Below are 26,737 nucleotides of genomic sequence, written 5' to 3' on the forward strand. Positions count from 1 at the left end.
AAATAAGCCTGAAGGACTTGATAAGTTGGATCAGTTGTGTTTAATTAGGGTTGAATCTAAACTCTGCAGGGCTCCGGCCCTCCAGGAATTGAGTTTGACACCCCTGAACTAGACGGTCAGTCATGGAATATAGTACATAGAAGACCAGCGGTGCACGGAGCAGTTTTTCCATAGTTCCTGATGACTGTTATTCAATACTTGCCTTGGGAGAAAGAAGAGCAGCTAAGGTTTAGGTTTCAATCAAGATTGGATTTGGATGGTTTCCAAACAGGATCTAGTTATAAGAAAATGGGATATTAACCTTGTTTTTAAACAAGATTTGCTTCACTTAGAACTGTAAGGAGATCTGCTGTACAAAGCAGCGACTCGTGTTTTCATTCACACAGAACATTTGCAGTGTTTTCATTCACATCATTTTAAGCAAAGCCAAGGCACCTAGAGTATGAGGTCTTTGAGCAACACTCTACACTTATTGAAGACTCAAGATCAGTCAGACTTATGATGATGAGCTTCCTCATGTGCACTTTTGTTGGGACAAGAGAGACAATTGTGCTTGCCTGTGATCTATTTTAAAGGGGTCATATGATGAGATTTCAATTTTTGCTTTCTCTTTGGAGTGTTACAAGCTCTTGGTGCATAAAGAAAATCTGTAAAGTTGCAAAGACTAAAGTCTCAAATCCAAAGAGATATTCTTTATAAAAGTTAAGAGTCAACCACGCCTACCTAAAACAGTTCGTTCTAACACGCCCCCACATGTCTACGTCACGATGTGGGAAGATTTGCATAACGCTGCCCAAATGTTCATACAAAGAAAGAAGGCATAACTTTTATTCTTGCTGTAGTATTGTTGCTACCGCCATGTCGTGAAGACGCTGTGTGTTTCATTGTGAAAGCAAAGCTACTTTGTTTGGCCTTACAAAAGAGGACGATATCTGCTACGTCATGCCTAGAGCTCATCCGTGCTGGTCGCTGAGGAAATACATCAACTTCGCGCTGTGGATCGCCGGATCGGCTTTCACCGTGTATGAAGCGGAGTCCAGCCCGGGATCGTCACATGTGGTTGCTGCAAGCTCGCTCGCTTCTTCGTCAAATCCGCTGGCCGCACTGTTCTCAAACCCGCCGGCCTCCGCTCACTCAAGCCCGCCGTGTGTTTCATTGTGAAAGCGTGTCCTTTTTTGGAAGGCCAAAAGAGGACACGCTTTCACAATGAAACACACGACTAGAAATAAGTGGTTAAGTTTAGGGCTGTAGCTATCGATTATTTTAGTAATTGAGTATTCTACAGGTTATTACATCAATTAATCGAGTAATCGTATAAGAAGTAATTTTTCTTTATTAAAGAGCAATACTAAATATGCAAGAGATAATAAGAGAGATCTCTTAAAATAAACAACTAATTTGTTTTCTTTTTAGAAAAATTTAAATTTTTATTGCTGAAATTGCATACATTAATACTAAACTAAATCCATTTAATGTATTTAATTGCCAAATTGTATTCAAAATGCATCAATAAAAAAATTAAATAAAAATAAAAATACAAAAATCTATTTCATATTACTAAAAAAGGTGACTGTTAAGAAGTGAGTCTTTGCGACTGAACCGAATAATTTAAACGGTTGATTCATTCAGGAACGTATAAGAAGTAATTTTTCTTTATTAAAGAGCAATACTAAATATGCAAGAGATAATAAGAGAGATCTCTTAAAATAAACAACTAATTTGTTTTCTTTTTAGAAAAATTTAAATTTTTATTGCTGAAATTGCATACATTAATACTAAACTAAATCCATTTAATGTATTTAATTGCCAAATTGTATTCAAAATGCAAATACAAATATATCAATAAAAAAATTAAATAAAAATAAAAATACAAAAATCTATTTCATATTACTAAAAAAGGTGACTGTTAAGAAGTGAGTCTTTGCGACTGAACCGAATAATTTAAACGGTTGTTTCATTCAGGAACGAAGCACCGTCATGTTGCACAGAGACGCAAAACAGAGCAGTGGCTGTGTTTGGAATTTTTTTGTTGGCAAAATAAAGCAAAAACAGGCAATATAGTGTCTAAAACGTAAGTCTCATAATATTACCTTCTTGTTTATTGAACTGTTGAATAAAATCACATTTGTAATCATGCTGATTTTAGAGGTGAAAACTGGCACTCTTCGTGTGATATTGACTAACTTTTTGTGGTATTTTTTTGCATTTTTTATTTTTATTTAGTAGTTATAATGGCCCTATAACGTAGGGACATTATAACTAGCCTCCATATTGATTTATGATTTTAAATATGTCCAGCGCTTTTTTTTAAAGTCTGGTCCCTGTTTTTATACAGTCTATGGTCTGGTCCAGCGTTTATCAGGTTGTGCGTCAGTAATAATGATCCGTGGGGAAACACGTGTGTAGTTACAGTAAATGGACTAAACAAAGCCTTGAGGCAAATAATTTGATGATTTTTTGTATTCGAGTTACTTGAGGTATTCGAGGACTCGTTTCAGCCCTAGTTAAGTTGTATTTACAACACTGTTCCAGAACAGTTCAACCCAAATATTCAGATATGTGCAGGGCATTTTATGGAGGACTGTTTCCTGATCCTGGAAGAGTAGACTACAATGCCGGCTGTTCTGACTCACAGACTGTAAGTACGTTTTAATTTAAAGGATTTGCCAAACACACACAAGTTTTGAGCAGTGTAGAGTAGCGCTTGTTGTTTGTCATTTCTCCGATCACAAATTCAGACATGGTTTAATGTTTACGTGGCACAATGCAATGCAACGCAACGCGTAAAAAGACAGTATAAGTCATTATAATCCGTAATTATGTCCCCACTGGATGCAACAAATGCCTCGTTTGTAATGGGTTTTAATGTTTTTGTCTCGTCACTCTGGCTGGGACACGTCATCACAATATGGTAAGGGGCGTAACATTTCCGTCACACGCTTGAGGTATTCGGTCAATCACAGCGAACTGGATAGCTGGCCAATCACAGCACACTTCGCTTTTCAGACCGACAAGCTTTGTAAAAATCGACACATTTCAGAAAGGCAGGGCATAGAGGAGAAACAATAATGTACAGTATGTAAAAAATTATGTTTTTTTTACCTTAAACCGCATAAACACATTTCATTACACCAAATACACAAAATAATGTTATTTTTAGCAATCATATGACCACTTTAAATCTGTCTCCACTATTGAATATGGCAGTATTTTTAAGTTTTAATATCTTAAAGGGCTCACATTCAGATGACTGAAATGTCCAGACCAGATGTTGAAGTTCATCTTGGTGCTCCAACTGTCCAGGTTTTATAATCATGACACCATTTCTAAAGCATTTTAGCACTAGTGTCTTTGATTAAAGTATTAGCAATTGCAGCTATTTCATGGATGTTGGCTTTGTGAAGTTCTTTGTGGTCAGTTTTTTTTTTTTTTTTTTTTTTGGAAACAGGGTCTTCAAGGTGAATATTGAGATTTGCTGTCACTTCACCCCACATCTGTTGTGAATGTGAATTTTATTCTGTGCTACCCATGTGGCAAATTGCGCCAGTCCAATGATTCAGGTCAGATTACTCAAGAATTATTGAACTATGATTTAAAGCAGAAACCTGAGTGTGCGTGATCACACACACAGTGAAGTGGAATAGCAATTCCACAGAGACAGACACAGCCTTACATGTTCCTTCTGATAATTTATCTCCTGAGCCAGGCAAAGACAACCAAGTTCCCCATGCCGAACCTACTACTTTTCCACAGCCTGTCCAATGGCTGGCTTGTATTTCATACAGACGTCTCTTCTCTTCTCTTAACAACTGACATGGAATATGAGCAGCTCTCAGAGAGGAGGAAGAGCTCTGGACGACTTCACAGATTTTTGGTTTTGGATCTCTTAAAGAATGACAGATGATGAAAAAAGAAGAGCCAGAATTCCTCAATTATGGCAAAGAGTTTAGCAGGAATGTTGACGTGATGAAACAATGACGGTGGATGCTAAGTACTGGAAAGTATTTACACACACACACACACACACTGTATATGAATAAGGCCAGACCTCACACACATGCACACATTTTTTCCTGTCAGAGGTCTGGACAAAAAGCAGTGCTTTCAATTCCAGCCAAATAACCTATTTAAAGCCTAATAACCTATTTAAAAATGAAAATCTTCCTTTTTTCACACAGTACTGTAATTTTCAAAATGTTTCAGTGTCAGCTTTCACTGGAAACCTTTTCTATCAATGGACCTATGGTTAAACTGACGCCATGATCTCATGTTACAGGCTCTTCGCCACATCATCAGCTGCCAAGAATTCATTGTCTTTTCCTTTTCTCTTTCTTAAACACAAGGAAAAACTGATACTCCCACCTCACATTTATATAGTTAAACAAGGTTAATCCTTCATATTTCCTTTAATCAGATGCATCAAATCAAAAGCGCTACAAAAACCAAACTCAAATATGGCTGAATGTGATGTCATATTTCTAGGTATTAAAAAGGAAATTGGGCTCCACTCATTCACTGGCTTTCCACTGGCTTTGTACTCTGATTGTACTCTTTGACATATTAGATTCAAAAATTTTTACAGAGGGAATTTTGGGTATCTCATTTTTGTCACTCCATAATTCAGAAAATGCTTAGAACGGACAGAAAACACTATATTTTCACAATTTTTGGGGGAATAAAATGTTGTATATAATCAAGCTGTCAGGGATTCATCACAGTCACTGCAGTCCCCAGCCAGGATAATCACCCGATCACAGTCACCTGAGTTCTAATCAACCGCACATGCTGTCACCAATCAAGCCACACTACAAATACACACACATCACAGTCACTCACTGTCCGGTCTACTGTTCACTCCTATGGACTGTTCTGGACTCTCTATACGATACTCTCCTAGAAAGACTTACCTGCTGGTTCTCCCGCGATCCTCCAACGACTCCTTGGAAGCTGTTCCACGATCTCCTACGAAACCGGCATCAGACACTCACCCTCAGAACTCCGATAAGAACCCTGGAATCTTTCACTCTGTTGACACTCACCTGCCTTAACATAACCCGTTCCACTCATCCACATCTTGTATCAATAAACTATCCTGTCTTTCACTTACCTGTTGTGTCTGGCCGTGCTGTATGACAGAAGACCGGACCAATACAAATACCTCCATGGATCCTCGACCTCCCACACCCGCAGAAGTCCTGGAGGAGCTGGTAAACGCCCTCCGGGCTTCCCTGATTCCTCCGACAACCCCCCCCAATCTGCCTCTGTCAGTCCCATGGCCATGCCTGCTTCATACACGGGTGTGGCGGCTTCCTCCTACAAGTGGCCTTGTTCATCGAGATGCAGCCGCAGAAATTTTCCACCGAATGGACTAAGGTAGCATTCCTGATATCACTTCTTAATGGCAGAGCGCTGTTGTGGGCTAAGGCCATATAGAACGCTAATAGTGCCATAATTCATATGATGCTTTCACTAACATTTTCAAAAGAACGCTAATAGTGCCATAATTCATATGATGCTTTCACTAACATTTTCAAAGAAGTCTTTGTCCATACAGCAGGAGTGCTATCGGTGTCCGACCAGTTACTGCCAAGGCATGTCATCCATTCACGCCTACACCCTGCGGTTCAGAACGCTGGTGGCGACTAGCGGGTGGAATGAGGTGGTCCTAATTAGCTCTTACCGGCAAGGATTGAATTCTCATGTACAAGCTCAAATGGCTATCTATGATGATCCGTGGGACTGGAAAGCTTCATGCAAAAGGCCAACCGAATTTCCCAGCGTCTGTCCGCCTGCCACGCCACCGAAGCCAACCCCCAGAGGCCAACCGAATTTCCCAGCGTCTGTCCGCCTGCCACGCCACCGAAGCCACCCCCCAGTCAGTCACGCCTGGCACGGGTTTCTCAGTACCAGAGCCGATGCAAGTGGACACCTCCCGGCTCACCCCGTCGGATTGTACCCCCAGTCAGTCACGCCTGGCACGGGTTTCTCAGTACCAGAGCCGATGCAAGTGGACACCTCCCTGCTCACCCCATCGGATTGTGCTCACCGTCTCGCGGCCGGTCTGTGTCTATACTGTGCTGCGGCGGATCATTTACATCAGGACCTGCCCAGTCAGACCCCCACTTCCTGTGGTGAGTACCCTCCAACTAAACCCTGTCATTTCCACATTGTCAATGCTATCGGTACAACTATTCACCCCAGACCTTTCTGTTTCAGTCCCTGCCCTCGTCGACTCAGGCTCCTTGGGCAATTTCATATACCAGGACCTATTGAATCATCTCCATCTGCCCAGGGAAAACCGCTAGGACGGGGGTTGGTGAAATATCGAGCACCGACACTAAGGCTCAAGATTGGCACTCTACACGAGGAGGAAATCACGTTTCTGGTACTGGAGGGACCCACCGTGGATATCATCCTGGGACGCCCCTGGCTAGTTCTCCATTCTCCAGAGATTAGATGGGACTCGTGTGAGGTGACTCGCTGAAGCGAGCACTGTCACCTCAACTGTCTTGCGTCATTACCCACTCCGCTTCCAGGATCTCACTCCGCACAAGTTGCATCTACCCTCATCGAAAGCCCCGAACCTCGGGAGAAGGTCACGGTCCCATCTGATTACTTGGCGTTCCAGGATGTCTTCAGTAAGCAGGCAGCCACTCAGTTACCACCTCATCGGCCATGGGACTGTGCCATCGATTTGATGCCTGGAGCAAAACTCCCCAAGGGTAGAGTATACCTGTTGTCCATCCCGGAGCGCAAGGCGATGGCGGAATATATCAAGGAGGCTCTTAACCAAGGATTCATCCGACCTTCCACGTCTCCAGCAGCGTCTAGTTTCTTCTTCGTGGGTAAGAAGGACGGGGGCTTGCGGCCTTGTATCGACTCTGAACTCCCATACAGTGAAACTGCCCTATCCACTTCCCCTGGTCCCGGCCACCCTTGAGGAACTCCGTGGGGCCTGCATATTCTCCAAGCTAGACCTGCGAAGTGCATACAACCTCATTTGAATCCAGGAAGGCGACGAGTGGAAAACGGCATTCATCACACCATCTGGCCACTATGAGTACCTTGTAATGCCGTCTGGGCTAGCCAATGGAGTCTGTCTCCCAGGGATTCATGAATGAGGTGTTCCGGGAGTTCCTCCATCGCTCTGTGATTGTCTACATCGACGATATACTCATTTACTCCTTCCAGGGATTCATGAATGAGGTGTTCCGGGAGTTCCTCCATCGCTCTGTGATTGTCTACATCGACGATTTACTCATTTACTCCTGGAACGTGGCCGACCATCGCCAACACGTTCAGCAGGTCCTACAGAAGTTACATCAACACCATCTCTTCTTAAAGCTGGAGAAATGCGAATTCCATCGCCCCACGGTACATTTCCTGGGTTACATTATCGGCCAGGAAGGGATTCAGATGGATCAGGGGAAGGTTGATGCAGTCAAGGAGATGCAGTTTTATCGCTCTGTAAAAACCTTCAGGATATAGACCGGAATAAAAATTTAAAGTTTGGTGTGTGTGTGTGTAAGTGCTACTGAAGTGGAGATTTATGGCTCAGTGTAGGAGAAAAAAACTAATTTTGAGAAAACGGCCTTTAAAAATATGTATTGTAATTAAACTATATTGACACAAATAGATAAAGTGCTATAAAATAAACTAGGGATGCATCGATCCGATAGTCAGTACTGATACTGCCATTTTCTGCCAGATTGGGTATATCGGTCAGACTAGACCGATCCAAATCCGATATAGTACGTATACTATTCTGTGTTATTGTTAAGCCCCATGAAAGGCACAAAAACATTATAAAGCACCATAACATTTCTGTGCACTATATTTCAAGTGTTCTGAAGCCGTTCCATTGTTTAATGTGAAGTATAGATGAATATTTAAGTCAAGTTCACGTAAACTCTTCTCCCCGCTGCGTCTGTCATCCTCCATTCAGCATTCAAACTGCGTATCGCGTTCGGTTACTACAGTCAAAACGATGAAACTCTCTTCAAGAGCGCTCAATAACTAAGATTTAAAACTGTTAAAAGAAAAGGCTCAATTTTGCACAGATATACACTACGCAGCAATATCTCAAACTAGGGATGCATCGATCCGATACTCAGTACTGATACTGCCATTTTCTGCCAGATTGGGTATATCGGTCAGACTAGACCGATCCAAATCCGATATAGTACGTATACTATTCTGTTATTGTTAAGCCCCATGAAAGGCACAAAAACATTATAAAGCACCATAACATTTCTGTGCACTATATTTCAAGTGTTCTGAAGCCGTTCCATTGTTTAATGTGAAGTATAGATGAATATTTAAGTCAAGTTCACGTAAACTCTTCTCCCCGCTGCGTCTGTCATCCTCCATTCAGCATTCAAACTGCGTATCGCGTTCGGTTACTACAGTCAAAACGATGAAACTCTCTTCAAGAGCGCTCAATAACTAAGATTTAAAACTGTTAAAAGAAAAGGCTCAATTTTGCACAGATATACACTACGCAGCAATATCTCTTCCCTTTTTTTTATGCTGCACGCTGTGACTCCGTGTTGCTTCAAGCACATCACTCTGCTCATGGGATGCGCTTTCTGCCACTCTGTATTGGAGCCATACCCTTTCGTATTATACTTTTGCGCAATGAAAGATTATCAACAGTCTTTTTTGTTCTGTTCTATTTATATGTTGCTGCCTTCATTACTGTGCTATGCATTTAAAAGAAATGTCTTTTAATTTTATAGTATATATATATATAGGCTACTTGTTTTTCATGAATGTATTTTACAACAATACAAAGAGCAATGTGTAACATTTTACCCGATTTAGTCCTACACTTATTAACTTTTATTTGTTCCCCACTAAATAATGTTTCACTAAATGTTTAGCTTAGTTTAATGTTTTTATAAAATTATTGTGAACCCATGATTTTTCTAGAATAACTTTTGCTGAAGAATTATCCACTAACCTAGTTTATAATAGTATTTTTTGTCATAGATTATGATTACATATTTTTTCATTTGATATTTTTCATTACAATGAAGTTGTCTATATTTAGCAGATTGTGTTTAACACACACAAGAGTGATGATCAGGTCAACACACAAAAGTATATAAACTCTACATTGATTTTTTTTTAAAACTGCGCTGTATCGGATCGGAATCGGCCGATACTAAGAATTTTTGGGATCGGATCGGATCGGTTCTGAAAAAATGGTATAGTTGCATCCCTAAAAGAAACAATTAACAGTGTCTTTTGGATGTTTTCTTTCCACTAGTCTGAAAAAACACTTTATGAAAAACCAAAAAGCCCAAAATCTCAAACTTGACAGGTGCATGAAAAAAAATGTTTTTTTTTTTTGTGATTATTTATTTATTCATAAAAAAACTGTGTTTTTGCCTGCAGTGTCTCCCCTTAAGTCTTGTGATGCAGCAATGCAGCTTTCAGCAACAAGCAATTTCAATTTTTCTGTCCATAACGAAAACAAAACGGGGTGACGAACCATCAGTTTTTGCACACTTTCTCACAGATGTGATATGATGTGATATGTTGCAGCTAAACAGTGCAAAACTATAAACCTGTACTGTACCTCGTAGTTGCAAGACTGTGGTGATGGATTTGTTATTTAATGTTTGTTTCGAAATTCCCACACTCTCCTCAGTCATGATACATGAGGAGCGGTTCTTCAGTCCAATAAAGTTTCGGTATGGCTCATTTAATTGAGTTGAAATTTATTTTATTTATTTCTTTAAAAAAATACATAACAACAACACTCCATACTGTTTGCGCACAAAATAATTTTACATTTTTGGAAAAATTGGAAATGGGATAAGAAAATAGATGTGTTATTATCTCAAACAATTTTGCTTCTCAAGTAAAATTCTATTTAAAACAAAGCAGAAATACAGATGAAGAAAATGATTTTTGCAGTGCTGTGCTAAGCCAGTTTACTCGACTGGAAACTCTGACAAGAAATATCACTTTGAATTTTAAATTTTTGGAAAAATTGGAAATGGGATAAGAAAATAGATGTGTTATTATCTCAAACAATTTTGCTTCTCAAGTAAAACAAAGCAGAAATACAGATGAAGAAAATGATTTTTGCAGTGCTGTGCTAAGCCAGTTTACTCGACTGGAAACTCTGACAAGAAATATCACTTTAAAACAGCACTATAGCACACATTCAGCACAACTGGGCCAGAGGGAGAGCAAGAAACAGAGCAATAAGGGAAACACCTCTTTATCTCCATGAACCAACAAACCCAAATCTCGATAATTCAGATATGAGCTTCTCACAGTGAGTTCAAGTAAGTACAGCCTTAGGGAGGAACTCCTTATCTGGCTTGCGATTCCCTGTCCAGTCCTCCCTGAACACATGTGTGTCAGGCCAGTCTCTGTTATTCCCTCCACAGGAAGGAGAGGTGTGTGTTTAAGGCATCAGGAGACTACTCTGAAGCAGGCCAGATCACTCTCCTGCTCTCTCTTTCACAGCTGCCACATCACAAGACTCTTAAGTCGAGGATCACAATGAAAACGCAGAGGCCATTCCAAAAATGAGAGCTGTCATCCATCTGGAAGGCAACTCCCAGTCAATCCCGTGCCCAAAGCTTTAGAGTGATTTCATTTGTACCTCTAAATCGCTCTGTTACTTTAGCACACTGAGCTGTGCGGTCTGGAATTTGCACACTGTTTATTTCTTTTTTTCTCCGACACTTCATGTTTTGGAGAGCATTGCTGGTGGAATGTTAATGACATCATCAAAGCACTCCGAAAGATTCCCAGATGACAGGTGCCAGGAAATTTCTGGAGCAACCCCACCTGACTAGCTCTCCCCTTTCATCCTCCGCCACGGTACGATGACACACACACAAAAACGGCACAAAGTGCCACCAAGGCCTGCTGCTTAAGTCTGACAGATGGCCCCCAAAAAACAGCACACAGTTTCTCATTTGGAGCATTTTTCAATTCATTTGAGACAGCTCTTCAATTCATTTGAGACAGCTCAGAGGTCACTTGAGACTCTCGGCTCTAAGCTTGTGCACCGCTCTCATGACGCTGCCTAAACCCACACTGAACAAACCTGACATCAAAAGAGAGTGTTCAGAAGATTAAAGGCTATCGGTCGGATCCTGAATCAGAGTAATGTACACTCGGTTTAATCAAAGGTGGAGAGAAAGGATTGTATCGGCACAGAGGATGACTGCTGGAGTCCTTTTAAAGAAGTCAGTGTTAAGAGAGCCATGCGCAATAGAATGCAACAATGAACTATGCTGTTCATGAAGCACTGTGAATAATAATGTTACATTTTTTGTACGTTGTAAGATCTTAATATAAAATATGAAACAACACAATGTAAAATACTGCGTTACAGACATGGATTATAAGTATAAAGTTTATTGAAAAAAGTGTAATTTATATATGTTGTTTGAGAAATTAGGGAGATTGGATTACTTCATTCTGAGTGCTTAATGGGAGTGGGAGTTCACTTATGAGCTTTTTTGTAGGGTTTCTATGGTAACAGCAACTTCTGATTGGAGGATTTAAGGCACTGTTCTTTATCAGAAATGTGTCTATTATACACATACCTCAGTTGAACAATGTTCTTATAGCACCTTAATCTGGGATAGGAGAAAGAATATTAAAATAACATGTTTCACCTTTAAAGACACAACTTAGTTATCCACAAACCCAAATAATCTCCTTGTATATTGCGCTAAGCCTCATTGAGTAGGAGTATCCTGCTAGTTTCAGGCTTCCTGCTACAAACTAGCTTTAGCTGCAGCAACAGCTTGTGCCCCTGCTGGAGAACTGAGGCTCAAGCTCATGGTGAACCTCCTACTCACTTCACACTTAGCAGGGGTTCAGACCTCACAGCGCGCAACTCACTCCACATCAGCCTCTGCACCAATGAGCTCTTAGCCCCATCCTTTGCTGTAGAAAGAACATGCATGTGTTTGGGATGACACAGTGTGGTTTATATGTTCCTCTCCATGTTCAGATTACAGCTACAAACAGGAACTGGGTTTAAAGAGGTTGTTCACCCAAAAATGAAAATTCTGTCATCATTTACTCAAAGTCCAGGTAACCAAAACATAGAAGATCCAAAAAGTTCATAAAGGCGTTACTAAAGTAATCCATTTAAATCAAGCAGTTTAATTCAAGTCTTGTGAAGAGACATGATGGCTTTATATGATGAACAGATTTAATTTAGGCTTTTATTCGCATATAAACACACATACACAGAGCACATACATATAGTAAACATGGAAGCTCATGTGTGCATCACACGCTAGAACAAACCTCATTGGTTCTTGTGCATCACACACTCACATTTGAGCTTGTGATGTGCTCTATGTATGTGTGTCGTTTGTTTAGATGTAAATAAAAGCTTAAAGGGGTCATATGACGTTGCTAAAAATAACATTATTTTGTGCATTTGGTGTAATAAAATTTATGCGGTTTAAGGTTCAAAAAACATTATTTTCCACATACTGTACATTATTGTTTCTCCTCTATGCCCCGCCTTTCTGAAATGCGTTGATTTTTACAAAGCTCATCGTTCTGAAAAGCGAGGTGTGCTCTGATTGGCCGGCTATCCAGTGCGTTGTGATCGGCCGAATACCTCAAGCGTGTGATGGAAATGTTACGCCCCTTACCATACTGTGATGCCGTGTCCCGGCGCGACGAGACAAAAACAATAAAACCCATTACAAATTAGGCATTTGCTGCATCCAGTGGGGACATAATTACTGATTATAATGACTTATTCTGTCTTTTTACACATTGCGTTGCATCGCGCGGCGTGAACATAAAACCATGTCTGCATTTGTGATTGGAGAAACGACAAACAACAAGCACTACTCTACACTGCTCAAAACTCGTGTTTGAATCATTAGTGGCAAATTCTTTAAATATGAAAACATACTTAGAGGCTGTGAGTCGGAAGAGCCGGCTCTTAGGTTCAGGAAACAGTCCTCCGTAAAATGAGCTGCACACATCTGAATATTTGGGTTGAACTGTTCTGGAACAGTGTTGTAAAGACAACATAACCACTGATTTCTAGTTGTGTCCTCTTTTGGAAGGCCAAACACAGTAGTTTCACTTTCACAAAGAAACACACAGCGTCTTCATGACATGGCGGCAGCAGCAGCAATACTACAGCGAGAATCAAAGTTACGCCTTCATTCTTTGTGTGAACATTTGGGCAGTGTTATGCAAATCTTCCCACACAGTGACGTAGACATGTGGGGGCGTGTTTAAACGAGGCGTTTTAGGAGGGCGTGGACGAGTCTTGACTTTTAAATAGAATATCTCTTTGGGTTTGATACTTTAGTCTTTGCAACTTTAGGGATCATATCTATTCACGAACAGCTTGTAACACTCCAAAGAGAAAGGAAAACTTGAAATCGCATCATATGACCCCTTTAAATTAAATCTGCTCATTATATAAAGTGATTATATCTCTTCACAAGGCTTAGATTAAACCACTTGATTACTTTAATAATGCCTTTATGAACTTTTGGATATTCTAAGTTATGGTTGCCTGCACTTTTAATGGAGGGACATTTGCTTTAATTTTCAGAGACAACTCTGCGAGAATTGGGGGTTTGACTACTTTTGTTTGGGAAGCCTGTTAAAGTCTGTGTATAACGGAAGTTGAGACAGACTTTATTTCAGTATTAGGATGTATTTCAGAGTGAAACAGAATATTAGGGTTGGGTTTTATTTTAGCGCACCTCCTAGACATCTCTATCTTGTAGCAGACTGACAGTTGGAGGGGAGTGGATAAGGATGTTCTACCCAGGCTGTCAAACTGATGTCACCAGAGAAGGAACGGCATTCTAGTGGGGAAGCAAATTTTCAAGTTTTGACTATTATGAAGACAATTTTTTTTTCTGTGGATTAACTTGCAGGGAATATTTGTTTACGATAATACTAGTAATGAGTGCAAACAGTCAATGGAGTCAGTTTTGATTTCATGCAGACTTTAAGGCCACACCATGATATATAACTATAAAGACAACCATAATGATAACTACTGTATATTAGTATCCACACTAATGGGCGATAACATTGTGTGCCATTGTATTGTCAGCCTCTTTAAATATTCAAGCTCTTTAAAGCAGGTGGATTCTGACTGGTAGTCAATGTTTCTTATAGTTCGTCAGCTGGAGAAAAAAAAACGCATTCTGAAAGTGTGTCAAACAATATCATTCCTCTGTGTCGTTATCTTTATAGCTGTGATGTGGTTATACTTCTTTGTGTGAATGGCCTTTTTAGAAAATTGCAATTCCATACGGTGCCAAAGTGGTTACACACGTCAATGTTCAGCTATTCAGATACCCTGGTTCTAATTGTAACACATGAAAAACAAAGCCAAATGGTAATTATGTTTATGGACCATCTGGTTGACAAGGAGTTGAGACACAAACTATGTCCGAATCCTGGAAAAAGGGCATCAATCCACATCCAATTCAGAAGTTTTTGCGTAACATCGGACTGGAAGACATTTTTGACAGCAGCATATACAGTATATATTACTCCCTGTCTGTAATATCCTACAATGCATTCGAACACAGTAATTTTTTTGCAGTCATAGCTGGCCTTGCCTAAAAAAAGGATTAATATAGAGAGCAAATGAAAACGGTTTAAATGAGTCACTGGCACCAATGCCAATACCAATATTTGGTACCAGTTATAGACTGTTACAAATGGTTTGTGGAATTATGCTATAGTGCAAATAAAAATACAATTACAACAGCCTCCTTACAGCTGTTCAAAATACTTTGTTCTAGAAAGAATACTTATGAAGAGCCTAAAGGAATGGTCTTACCATGCCAACTGCATATACTTTTGACCCTGCACCCCCAGCAGACAGAGGTTAAGTGTTTTGCTCAGGGGCAAAAGGGGTGTGGCCACAGGAAGTGATCACTTCCTGCAGAGTTTCAACTCTAAACAAACACACCTGATGGTCTTGCTTAAAAATTGTGGGCAGGTGTTAGAGTGGTTAAGACTAAATTCAGCAGTAATGTAGATTTCCAGGATCAGGATTGAGCCCTTCTGACAACAGGCCGAGCTTAGGGGTAGCAGGGCTGATTGTGAATAATACAGAAACTCTTGATACATTTATGCTATCAATCTAATAATGATGCTGCAAGTGACAGAATGACATGCACATGGTAAAATAATTTTGTTATCATGAGGACAAAATGATATATTTTCAGTAGAAAATTAGGCAAAACATTTTAATGGCTGGTAAGAAGCATTTATGATTTAAAATTTCAATATAAAATTTGATGGTTCCCATTGCCAAATATTTGCCCAGAGCACAAAAGTAAGGTCATCCTTTGTTCTTGACTTAGGCCTACCACAATTATAAATGAAAGGAGAATTTGGACATGTATAATACAAATAACATTTGCTTTAATTTTCAGAGACAACTCTGCGAGAATTGGGGGTTTGACTACTTTTGTTTGGGAAGCCTGTTAAAGTCTGTGTATAACGGAAGTTGAGACAGACTTTATTTCAGTATTAGGATGTATTTCAGAGTGAAACAGAATATTAGGGTTGGGTTTTATTTTAGCGCACCTCCTAGACATCTCTATCTTGTAGCAGACTGACAGTTGGAGGGGAGTGGATAAGGATGTTCTACCCAGGCTGTCAAACTGATGTCACCAGAGAAGGAACGGCAGTCATCCTTTGTTCTTGACTTAGGCCTACCACAATTATAAATGAAAGGAGAATTTGGACATGTATAATACAAATATCCATAAAATTGATTACCTGCTAGTTAAGAAAGGTCAGTGTACCTTAAAATCTATTCTAGCCCTTGGAATTACATAATTCTGTTCTTCCACAAACTCTTATTATGTAAGAATTAGGCATGTGTGTTTGTGGCTGTGCATGTGGAGGATTCAGACATTAAATATGAATGGAATTGAATATGCAGTCTGCATCAAAAGCATTTTGTGAGCAGGTTGTGAGGTCACATGCTTTGAATTTGTCATTGAGTGTAATATAACAATGATTTTGCATTGGCTGTTCAGTCTGACGAAAGAATGACAAATAATCATGCCTACTGATAGCATAATTTAGTTGCACTTATTTGCAGTTGGCATAGATTTAACACTTGATTGATAAAGGAATTATGCAATTAAGTTTTCAATTTACTGCTGAATGCAATTTACACAACACAAGTTCCCCATCCTGCAGCTTGGTTGAGGAGGATACAGCAGACTACTGCAATCTGTCATAGTTTACTGGAACTTTACAACCTTAAAACCTGCGATTCAGACACCTGAATCAACTTTTTTATATGATGAAAATGTGCTTGACTAAACCATTTGATTATTTATATAGCTGTTATATAACTGCTGCCATGATCAATGGAAAATGGACACAATGACATCTTTTATGTCACCAGAGAAGGAACGGCATTCTAGTGGGGAAGCAAATTTTCAAGTTTTGACTATTATGAAGACAATTTTTTTTTCTGTGGATTAACTTGCAGTGAATATTTGTTTACGATAATACTAGTAATGAGTGCAAACAGTCAATGGAGTCAGTTTTGATTTCATGCAGACTTTAAGGCCACACCATGATATATAACTATAAAGACAACCATAATTAATAAAATTCTGCTTACCGCCTACTTTTCTCCGGCAATAACAGCACAGTGTTAACCGCACATGGCAAATACTACTTAGCTTTGTAAACAGAAAGTTTTTGTGCTGAAATAATGTATGCAAAATTGGCAAAACTTCAGTGAAATCGCCCCTGAACGCGCGAAAAAGTGTCTAACTTTTAATAAAATTCTGCTTACCGCCTACTTTTCTCCGGCAATAACACCACAGTGTTAACCGCACATGGCAAATACTGCTTAGCTTTGTAAACAGAAAGTTTTTGTGCTGAAATAACGTATGCAAAATTGGCAAAACTTCAGTGAAATCGCCCCTGAACGCGCGAAAAAGTGTCTAAGAATAAAACAATTACCGGTGAAAAGCGGATCTGCTGAATTAGACTACATTAAGCTTAAGGGAAGGGAAGTTCTCCCCAAATGCAACATTAAATTCCTTTTACTCTTTTATGAGGAATCTAAAAAGGTGACTGTTTCCCTTCAGATTCCGTCTCCGGAGTGACAACCCTGTGGGTTAAATGGAATAATCCAGAAATCCACTCTACATCGACTAAAAGCCAGGCCCTGCTCTCCTGTGGTGCTGTACATGTCTGTGAGTTCACTGCGGGGCTACTGTTACCCCGTCTCTCAGCCTGCAGTGATGGAGGAGCAGGGGCTTGTACTTGTGAGGTCACTCCAGAGTGTTTTCCGATGCTACCCAGACATGCTCTAAACTCCACGTGCTCCAGGTGCAGAGATATAACACTCTCCGCGTGAAGAATGCTACAAAGTTACAAGTACAGGCAGCGGAGGGCTAGTGTATCCATCACTGAGGCCGAGGCCTAAAAGCAACCAAAATAAGCTGCTCCCTATATTCTGAAAGCCAGTTTCCATTCAGTCTACCATCATTTTGTTAATTTCAGAATTTTCTGTGTCCATAAAATACTTAATAGGATATTCCACCCAAAAATGAGGGTAATGAGGTTCCAAACCTGTATGACTTACTTTCTTCTCTGGAACACAAAAGAAGATATTTTGAAATGTTTTTGTCTATAAAATTAAAGTGCGCAAAAAAAATGGGGTTAGAAACAATTTTCACTGAGAAATTGCTAGTAAATTTCAGCAAGTAACACACTGATGTACAAAAACTGAAATAGTATTGTTTTATTTACAACTTCAAAAAAATTATTTTATACAGTGTAAATGGGGTGCAAAACAGCATTGGACCCCACACATTCTTCCTTTAACAAAATATCTTCTTTTGTGTTCTTATCACTTTTAAATGCTAAAGTAAAAACTGTTCACAAAAACACTTGAACTCTAAGCCTAACGCAAGTCCATGGGTAGTAGTCCACTGTGAAGTCAAACATGGGGCACTAGTGAGCACACTTCCAAATCATAAAATGACCACTGGGTCACCCTAATGACCAGTTGTACAATTGATGTGAAGCCATTAAGGACAGTCATGTTGTGTTCTTAAACGAGAGAACATTGGAAACATAACGTTTACCACATTCAAACCACCAAAGGGCATAAAAATTATTTCAATTTCATCCAAGATATAAACATATGAATATATCTATGTCGATCTCTAATTCATGGACAACTGCCAAGGCCAAATAGCTTTTTCAAGGGCGATTTGTGAGGAGAACTGTTTGACGGTCGAGAATGGTAGCAAAATTACATCGTCCCTCTGTGTTATTTGGTATATAAATACAATGTACAGCAAACACCTGCAGTGTGCAGCCTTCTTTCAATAGCCTTAATCATGCCAGTCAGCGCTCAAGCACGCACAGAAACCCGGCAGGAAGGACCTCTGGCGGACATCCAATATAAAAGCAGTTCTTACATCCAATAGCAAGTTGCTAAATATCCTTTTCAACACAGCAGTTAAGACAGCATACAACTAATCTGAATCATTACTACCTTGAAGCCTTCACTTAAAACACAGCGCTCTGTTTGTATATGAGCAATTGCCATGAATGTCCATGATAAAGAAAAGGAAAGTCCTTAAAAAAGTACTCATTGTATTCATACTGGTTTCGATATACTGTCATTTTCAATTAAATTTGAGATATAATGACTCTAAAAATGTAATGTTGTTACATTTTTCTTTAATACATGCTAGTATAATCTTAATGAATATTTTCAGATATGCTTCTAAATAATTTTCAAAGTAAACGTTTTCTTTTTTTTGTGGCAAATATCATGAATTATTAATGAATAAAAAAAGGTATTCAGAAACTAATTTATAATATGTTTTTGAGGAGTCACACCACATGACATTTTAAAACCTGAACTAACCCTAACTAATCATAAAAAGCTAAAATTATGCAATTTTCTAAGAGAGCCTAATCTTGACATCATATCATGGGCTAATGACATGAAGGTAATTTTTACCTTTATGTTTAAATTTTTTTTTTTAAACATTGGAAAAATGAAAAATGCAATTCATACATTTAAATACATTAAATACATTTTACAAGTGTGTGTATATGATGTACAGTGGGGCAAAAAAGTATTTAGTCAGCCACCAATTTGTGGCAAATATCATGAATTATTAATGAATAAAAAAAGGTATTCAGAAACTAATTTATAATATGTTTTTGAGGAGTCACACCACATGACATTTTAAAACCTGAACTAACCCTAACTAATCATAAAAAGCTAAAATTATGCAATTTTTTAAAGAGAGCCTAATATTGACATCATATCATGGGCTAATGACATGAAGGTAATTTTTACCTTTATGTTTTAATTTTTTTTTTAAAACATTGGAAAAATGAAAAATGCAATTCATACATTTAAATACATTAAATACATTTTACAAGTGTGTGTATATGATGTATGTATGTATGTGTGTGTGTGTGAAGTGAGTTTTTATTGTTTTTATGTTTTAAAAAATAATCATCATGTCATTAACCCATTCCACTGGATAAACATCATGCAGTAATGCTTTATTATGAGTAAATAACTTACCAGGCCATCGCAATTGCTGATAGCCACTGATGTATCCTGCACATTGGTAACATAACCCACATATAAACAGTCACTGGGCAACAAGGGCTCAGAGTGGGTTTGGTTATCGTCCTCAAGCCACTCCACTTTGGCTCCAGGGGCCACAAGCCTGGAATTTAGCCTGAGGCGAAGATGAAGCTCCTGTCCGAAAACAGTGACGTTATAAAAGAGTGTCTCCTTGTGCCTCAGGTGGTCCGGTTCTGAGTTCGTCTCCTCATTGGTCTCTCCATGCTGGTTGGCCTGCCTCCTCCTGCGCCGGTGGGACCCCTGCCCACTCAACTGGCTGGCAGAGATGGCGTGGGAGAGGAAGCGTCCGTCTGCATCCACGCTCACCGGCCTCACTAGTCCGTATTCCCTCAGGACATGCTGCAGGGAATCTGCCAAGGGCACGCACACAGTTACACACATTCAATTGTGCACACACCCGCACGCAAACACAAAGTCAATAGATTTCACAGTGCACATCAGAAGCTTCCAGCAACAGTCAAAACTCCACCAATCTCTAAATCAGCTGCAAGACTTACATTATGCAGACAGTACAGCTGTCCAAAAACACAGCCAATATTTAAAATGACATCTTTAAAAGTTACAGATTTACAGTTAAAGATTTTTCTTATTATAAGTAAGAAAAATCTATGGAAACACTGCACTGAATAGAAGGGGGTACCTTTTGTCACCTTTTGCTTAAATTGTCCTCTAGACAAGGAGAAATAAGACACATGTAAAACTAATACATCTAACTATATTTCAGGATGTCTTCTATCACCTATAACATAGGGACAGAGGAAAAAAAGTGGTTTTACAAAAAAATAATAATAATAATAATACACATTTTTTTGATTTTTTTTTTTAAATCTGCCCCTTGGATTTGAATTGAAACACTGAATGTGAAACAAAGAAAATAATAATAATAATAATAACAATCTATTTGGATTACAGAGTTGCATTTTGCTTCATATTATTCTAAGACAACCATTAATCAGCCATTAATTTAAAGTAATATTTAATTATAAATATAATAATTAATTATACATTTAAAATGACTTAAAACTGGTTAAATTCTTGATTAGAAAAAGCTTGAAAAAATACCCTCATTGTACTAAACAAACTTCAACCAAGGTTGTGAAGAAATGTAAAATGTTGCTTCCTTGCAGTTCTCCAAACTTTGAGTGACAGCTATATATAGCAATATATTTAGCACTCATAAATTCAGATGACAAACTTAGTTCAGTTGGTGACACATTTTACCCCAAAGCATCTGACCCCCCCCCCCCCCCCCCACCCCCCACAAAAAAAAAAAAAAAAAAAAAAAAATCTTATTTCCCTCAACCTTGAAACAAGAAACAATGCAATGTATTATTCAAAATACAGGCAAAATCAATCCGGGAAATTACTTCATATTATTAGTAAATTGGGCCCATGTTAATGTTAATTTTCCATTAGGTGACAGGTCTGTGCTCTCAGCCCACACTATATTCCCCATGTGTCAATATTCAAGTTAAAAACATTCTGAAGCCAATTAAAAAAAAAAGTTAAATCGGCAATTACCCAAAAAGTATGATTTTTAGATATGCATACATTTCCTTGAGAGTACACCTGCCATGTAGAACATTCATTTTGACATGCAAAATAAATAAATAGGCTAAACTAAAAAATTTACTTTTCTAATGTGAATATAACCACCAATATGGCCACAGGACAAGAACTGTGCATTTTTTTTTAGATTAAGGGGGCGACACATCTTACCCTATTCTCCCAAACAATGTGTGATGAGAGAAGCAGCAACACATTAGGCTACTCTGTTTATGCATCCTATGCATAAGTGTCCTTCACTTGATCAGGAAAGAGCAGCTTACAGGAAAGTCAACACTATAATATGATTTGTCTGATCTAATTTGACAGTAAAATAATGTGCATGGTGCTTCTGTATAATTTACTCTTCTGTGTACTCATCTTGACAGTAATGTCGGCATTTTGCGACAGTTATTTCAAGCAGGAGACACTAGATCCATCAGCTGTTTTACATTATTGACATGTCGCATGGATTTTTGCGCTTCCTCTGTGTATCAACACGATAAGCTTAAGTATAACACAATGCATATACTGTATAATGACGTTCTTTTTATTGTAACAAAAGTTAGAGATCTTTCAGTTTAGATGCCATGAAAACTTCCAGACACTGTCTCAAATTCAATGAAAACGTCGCTGACAGTAAAAATATGTTACTCTTAAAACGAATTCATCTCTATAAAAGTGTAAGTTGATGAAACATAGAAACATAGTTGCTGCTTCATAACGCTGGACATCTGAACGGATCCGTATCTCCTGCATAAAGTAACCGTGATCTGTATTGACAATAAAAACATCTCCACCTACCTATACTGTTGGCGATGTAAAGAGTATCCGCGTGCTGAAAGTGAAGGAAAATAATGAAGAATGCACATCCAGGAGTAACATCCATGGCAGGTCCGCGGAGAGGGGAGAGCGCACGGGCAAAAGGCGGACTTTGAGAGCTCAGATAAGCGATCCAGCGGCGAACGCTGCCCCCTCCTTTCCCCTCCCCTTCCAGACTGACTGCAAAGTGCACTGGGGATGATAGGCTCTCATTCTCACCCTCCCTGTCCAGCCAGCCCCCTCTCCTCTTCCATAGTCCACACTAAGCGTGAATGCAGATCCTCTCATGACAACAGAAGACCACCAGCTTGATCTTCTGTTCTCATCAACATAATCAGGGAACACCAGTCTCATGGTTCTTGTGATGCACTGCTATATGAAAACCACTATACTCGCACTTCAGAGTCAGAATCAAGTTAATTTGTCTAAAAAGTTTAATAAGCTCAATAGACGCATCCAATAACCACGTAGCAGACAGGAGAGATACGAGGTGAATACTATGGGGGTATATAGCTACAGTATATAGCAAGAAAAAATAAATAGTGTTTGAGTATTGTATTAAAACTTATTTTCCCTAAAGTTTTACACACAAAGAAATTAGTCACTGTATACTCATAGTAGAAGGCAATCATGTCAGTCTTCTAGATTCCAGAAAAAAATTGTTATTCTACATGGAGTGGGTCGCCCCCTCATGGGCACCGCCATGTTTGCATCACATGACCAGCCATGCTTCGTAATTGACAGAAAATAATACTTTTGAATAATAATAATAATAATAGCCTAATATTACCTTTTAACGCATAAACGTAGCTTACATATAACAACCCAAACTCAAATCCTTCACACTGACTGTTCTAAGCAGACAGGGACATTATATATATTTTTTCATGATTTTAAGAGATTTAGGCACCAACAAAGCATCAATATAATTAAATATTCGATTAATATTCGTATTGCTTGCAAAAAAAAAAGGAAAAAAAAGTGATATGTAACAATGGCTACTTTACATGGCCATAAATTAAGAAACAGGCTTTTTTCTTCCCTAATAGTGCACTTACGGCAGTGGTGTATAAAGTACCTGAAAGCGATACTCAAGTAAAAGTACAGATATCTTACCAGAAAATGATTTTGGTAGAAGTTGAAGTCACCGTTTAAAATACTACTTGAGTAAAAGTCTTAAAGTATGTGATATTTATTGTACTTAAGTACGAAAAGTATTTTTTAAAATCTTAAACGTACTTAAGTATTGAAAGTAAATGCAAAATGGAAAAGAAACAAATAAATATATATATATATATATATATATAAAAAAATTCATACACAGTTTGAGTAGTAAGATTGTGTTCAGTTTTAACTCTTTCTTCCATTTTGTATTTTTGGGTAAGAATAAGAAGCACTTTATCCGGTACTTAGTGTCTTTCATTCCAACATAAGAAATAATTTCTGGAATCTGCATCTGAAATGGCATTTAGCCTACAGTTTAATGTATCTCAGAGGGGACATGGATGCATTTAACCTGCAGTTACAGATGCATAAATAGGCCTAATGTTTTGTTTTTAACATGAAACCTTGAATACTGATATTTGAAATTATTTAAAACATGAAAAAAATAGTCGAAATGTGAAATTAAAACCGCCAGTAGGTGTCAGCAAGTGACTGTTAATGAGTGAGTCATTGCGATTCAACTGACTCATTCAAACGGCTGATTCATTCAGGAACAAAGCATTTGACTGTGTTAATAAGTGAATCCCTGAATCATTTTTATCAACCGATTCGTTCAAAAAGCTGATTCATTCAATAAGTGCACACCATGCATTGCTCAGAGAAGCAAAAAAAGTGCCATGATCTTTGTTTGGAACTATTTTCGTTGGCAAAATTGAGCAAAAACAAGCAATATTATGTCTAAAATTACTTATTGCTTTACTGAACTTGTATAAAATGATTATTAAATGTGTTATCATGCTGATATCTGCAGAAAAACGGTACTCTTTGTGTGATAGATGAATCATTTTTATCAACCGATTTGTTCAAAAAGCTGATTCATTCAATAAGTGCACACCATGCATTGCTCAGAGAAGCAAAAAAGTGCCGTGATCTTTGTTTGGAACTATTTTCGTTGGCAAAATTGAGCAAAAACAAGCAATATTATGTCTAAAATTACTTGTTGCTTTACTGAACTTGTATAAAATGATTATTAAATGTGTTATCATGCTGATATCTGCAGAAAAACGGTACTCTTTGTGTGATAGAGATTCAGTTAACTACATTAAATTATATAAATATAAAAAGCATACAGAAGCATTTTTGCCGTCCATAATTTAGAATGCCTGGAATTTTGAGTTTTAATAGACTAATAAATCAACGTGCGTGCACTCTGTGTGTGTGATTTGGTGATATAGCCTACTTGATAATGTCAGATCATTACAACAACACTTACCATATTATCGCAGACGATTCTGTATAGCACACCCCAGACTCGACTTGAGTGGATAATTAATCATCCATGATTAATTTGTTTGCACATGAGCAAAGGTGTTTTTAGGAGTCTTAACTTGCAAGCGCCAGACCACCGATTCATCAAACCTGCTTTCCTGCAGTCCGACTTTTCTTCTGACTTTGTTTTGTAGTAAGTAACGAACATACTTCGGGGAAATGTATCGGAGTAAAAGTATACATTTTAATTAGGAAATGTAGTGGAGTAAAAGTAAAAGTTGGCTCAAATATAAAAACTCAAGTACAGAAAAAAATGGACAAATGATAATGGATGTGGATACTGTAGCAGCTCAGATCATTTGGTTGCTAAAAGTATACATTTTAATTAGGAAATGTAGTGGAGTAAAAGTAAAAGTTGGCTCAAATATAAAAACTCAAGTACAGATACAAATACTTGAGTACTGTAACGAAGTATTATTACTTCGTTACATTACACGACTGACTTACGGCATCTACTGGCAGGGCAACTGCCATAACTAACCAGCCAAACTCTGACCCATGATTTGTTTATTTCCTATTAAGAAATTTCAGAACGAGAAGGTGAGTACTAGCATTTGGCACTTGCATATAAACAGTAGCATTACATTCATGGAAAAGCAAAATGCTTTGTTTGTGGTTTCTTTTTTGGATGGCATCTTCTAGAAATTATTCCTCGTTTTCCCCTTTCTATTTCTTGTAACTAAAAATGAGTACATCTGTCATAGTATTTTAATATCATAAATTATATTCTTCTACAGGACCACACAGCCGTTGGAGAAGACGCATCCTGCTCTGTTATGAAGTTAGTGGATTATTGAAATAAATCACCTGGTGTGATTGGATGCTGGGTTCTTGGAAAAAGAATGTCTAATGCATCTCTGTGGCGCAGGAGGAAATGGATCATGTGCCATCTATCTGTCAGCACCTTTACTTCTCCAACCACCTCTGTGAGGTAAAGGCTCTAAAAGTACAAAGTACTTCAGTGTATTTTACAGAATGTTGTGCACTGATGATAACATGCAAGGACCCATAGAGCTTTACTCTATGGAGTGCAAACAACCTGACATTGGTAACCATTTAAAATCTGATTTTTCCAATCATTTTTCCTTTGATTACAGAGATGCCCCTAGTTACCAAAAATAGTATTATTTAAATATTAAAACTAATTATTTACCTATCCCCACTTTGTTTGTTTTTTAGTGGAACACAAAAGCAGACACTCTCAACTCCAAAAGCTATCAAGTGAAAATGTGAATTAATTTGCTTTATACCACTTGGCCTATGCTTACATACTTTAGGCTATGCAATTTATGCTATATCACTTGCAGTAATGGACTGTTATTTGCACTGCATTCACAAGAGAGTTTTATAAAAATGAACTATTTACTTACAGAACTATTTGGTTACAGAAAATAATTTTGAATCCGATAAGACTGTAAAAAACAGTACACTATGAAACTATAAGCTCAGTTAGCAAAAGTCAGCTGTGGTTAACTTTATGACATAATTGCAGAGACCTCAGATTGTGGGATTTTAAGTGCAGAGCAGAAGACAGGGTTTCTGAGAGGGACGACACTAGGGCAGCTGGGACACCGTCCATTTCTCATGCTTTGCTGACTGAGGTAAAAGATTGAGGTTGTCACTGTGGTTAAGGCAGACGATGGTTTAATCGAACCTCTTCATTCCAACTCCATTCCTCAGCCAGATGGGTCATGGTATCTTGCTTTATGCAAGGCGATCAACTTACTGCCTATCTTGTAGTTGGCATCCAGAATGTAAACTAGTTGCAGAGAGTATACATTTTAAGGATAACTGCACATAAAAACTGAATTGTAAGCCTTATTATAGCCAAAAACGATTTTTAAAGCTTTTAAAAGTGCATTTTATATTTATGGGGAAGGTCATATCCTGGGAATAGTTGAGAGTTTTGTCATTTGAACTTGTATGATGGGGTCAGATGAGGAAAGGCTACTTGAGTTTTAGTTCACTGAACTGAAAGAAGTTGCAAAAGAGTGAATGTGAAAGCAGATGGTCATGTATATTAATCCTTGTCTAAATAACACCCTCAGAGGCAATCTGCTAAAGGAATGTTTTCTCAAAGCATATTTAGAATTGGAATACCACGGGATAATTAGCACAAATTAAATTAAAATGAATTAATGAAATAAATATGTTTTGCAAACATTCTTCATTACATATATATATATATATATATATATATATATATATATATATATATATATA

The 26,737-nt window shown here is 38.2% G+C and overlaps 1 protein-coding gene across 1 annotated transcript in view; it reads right to left on the reverse strand.

The window, feature by feature from the left end:
- LOC107566216 (A disintegrin and metalloproteinase with thrombospondin motifs 2-like) overlaps positions 1-22,177 on the reverse strand; it is a 112,368-nt gene extending 90,191 nt beyond the window's left edge. Inside the window, exons 1-2 of the mRNA XM_016251592.1 lie at positions 22,004-22,177; positions 19,589-20,004 (exon numbers count right to left, since the gene is read on the reverse strand). Coding sequence (XP_016107078.1) covers positions 19,589-20,004; positions 22,004-22,088 — 501 coding nt within the window. The 5' untranslated portion in view covers positions 22,089-22,177. The remainder of the gene's footprint in view (positions 1-19,588; positions 20,005-22,003) is intronic.
- Between the last annotated feature and the right edge of the window lie 4,560 nt (positions 22,178-26,737).

This window comes from Sinocyclocheilus grahami, unplaced genomic scaffold (assembly GCF_001515645.1).
Source record: "Sinocyclocheilus grahami isolate Dianchi unplaced genomic scaffold, SAMN03320097.WGS_v1.1 scaffold1059.1, whole genome shotgun sequence".
NCBI classification, from domain to species: domain Eukaryota; kingdom Metazoa; phylum Chordata; class Actinopteri; order Cypriniformes; family Cyprinidae; genus Sinocyclocheilus; species Sinocyclocheilus grahami.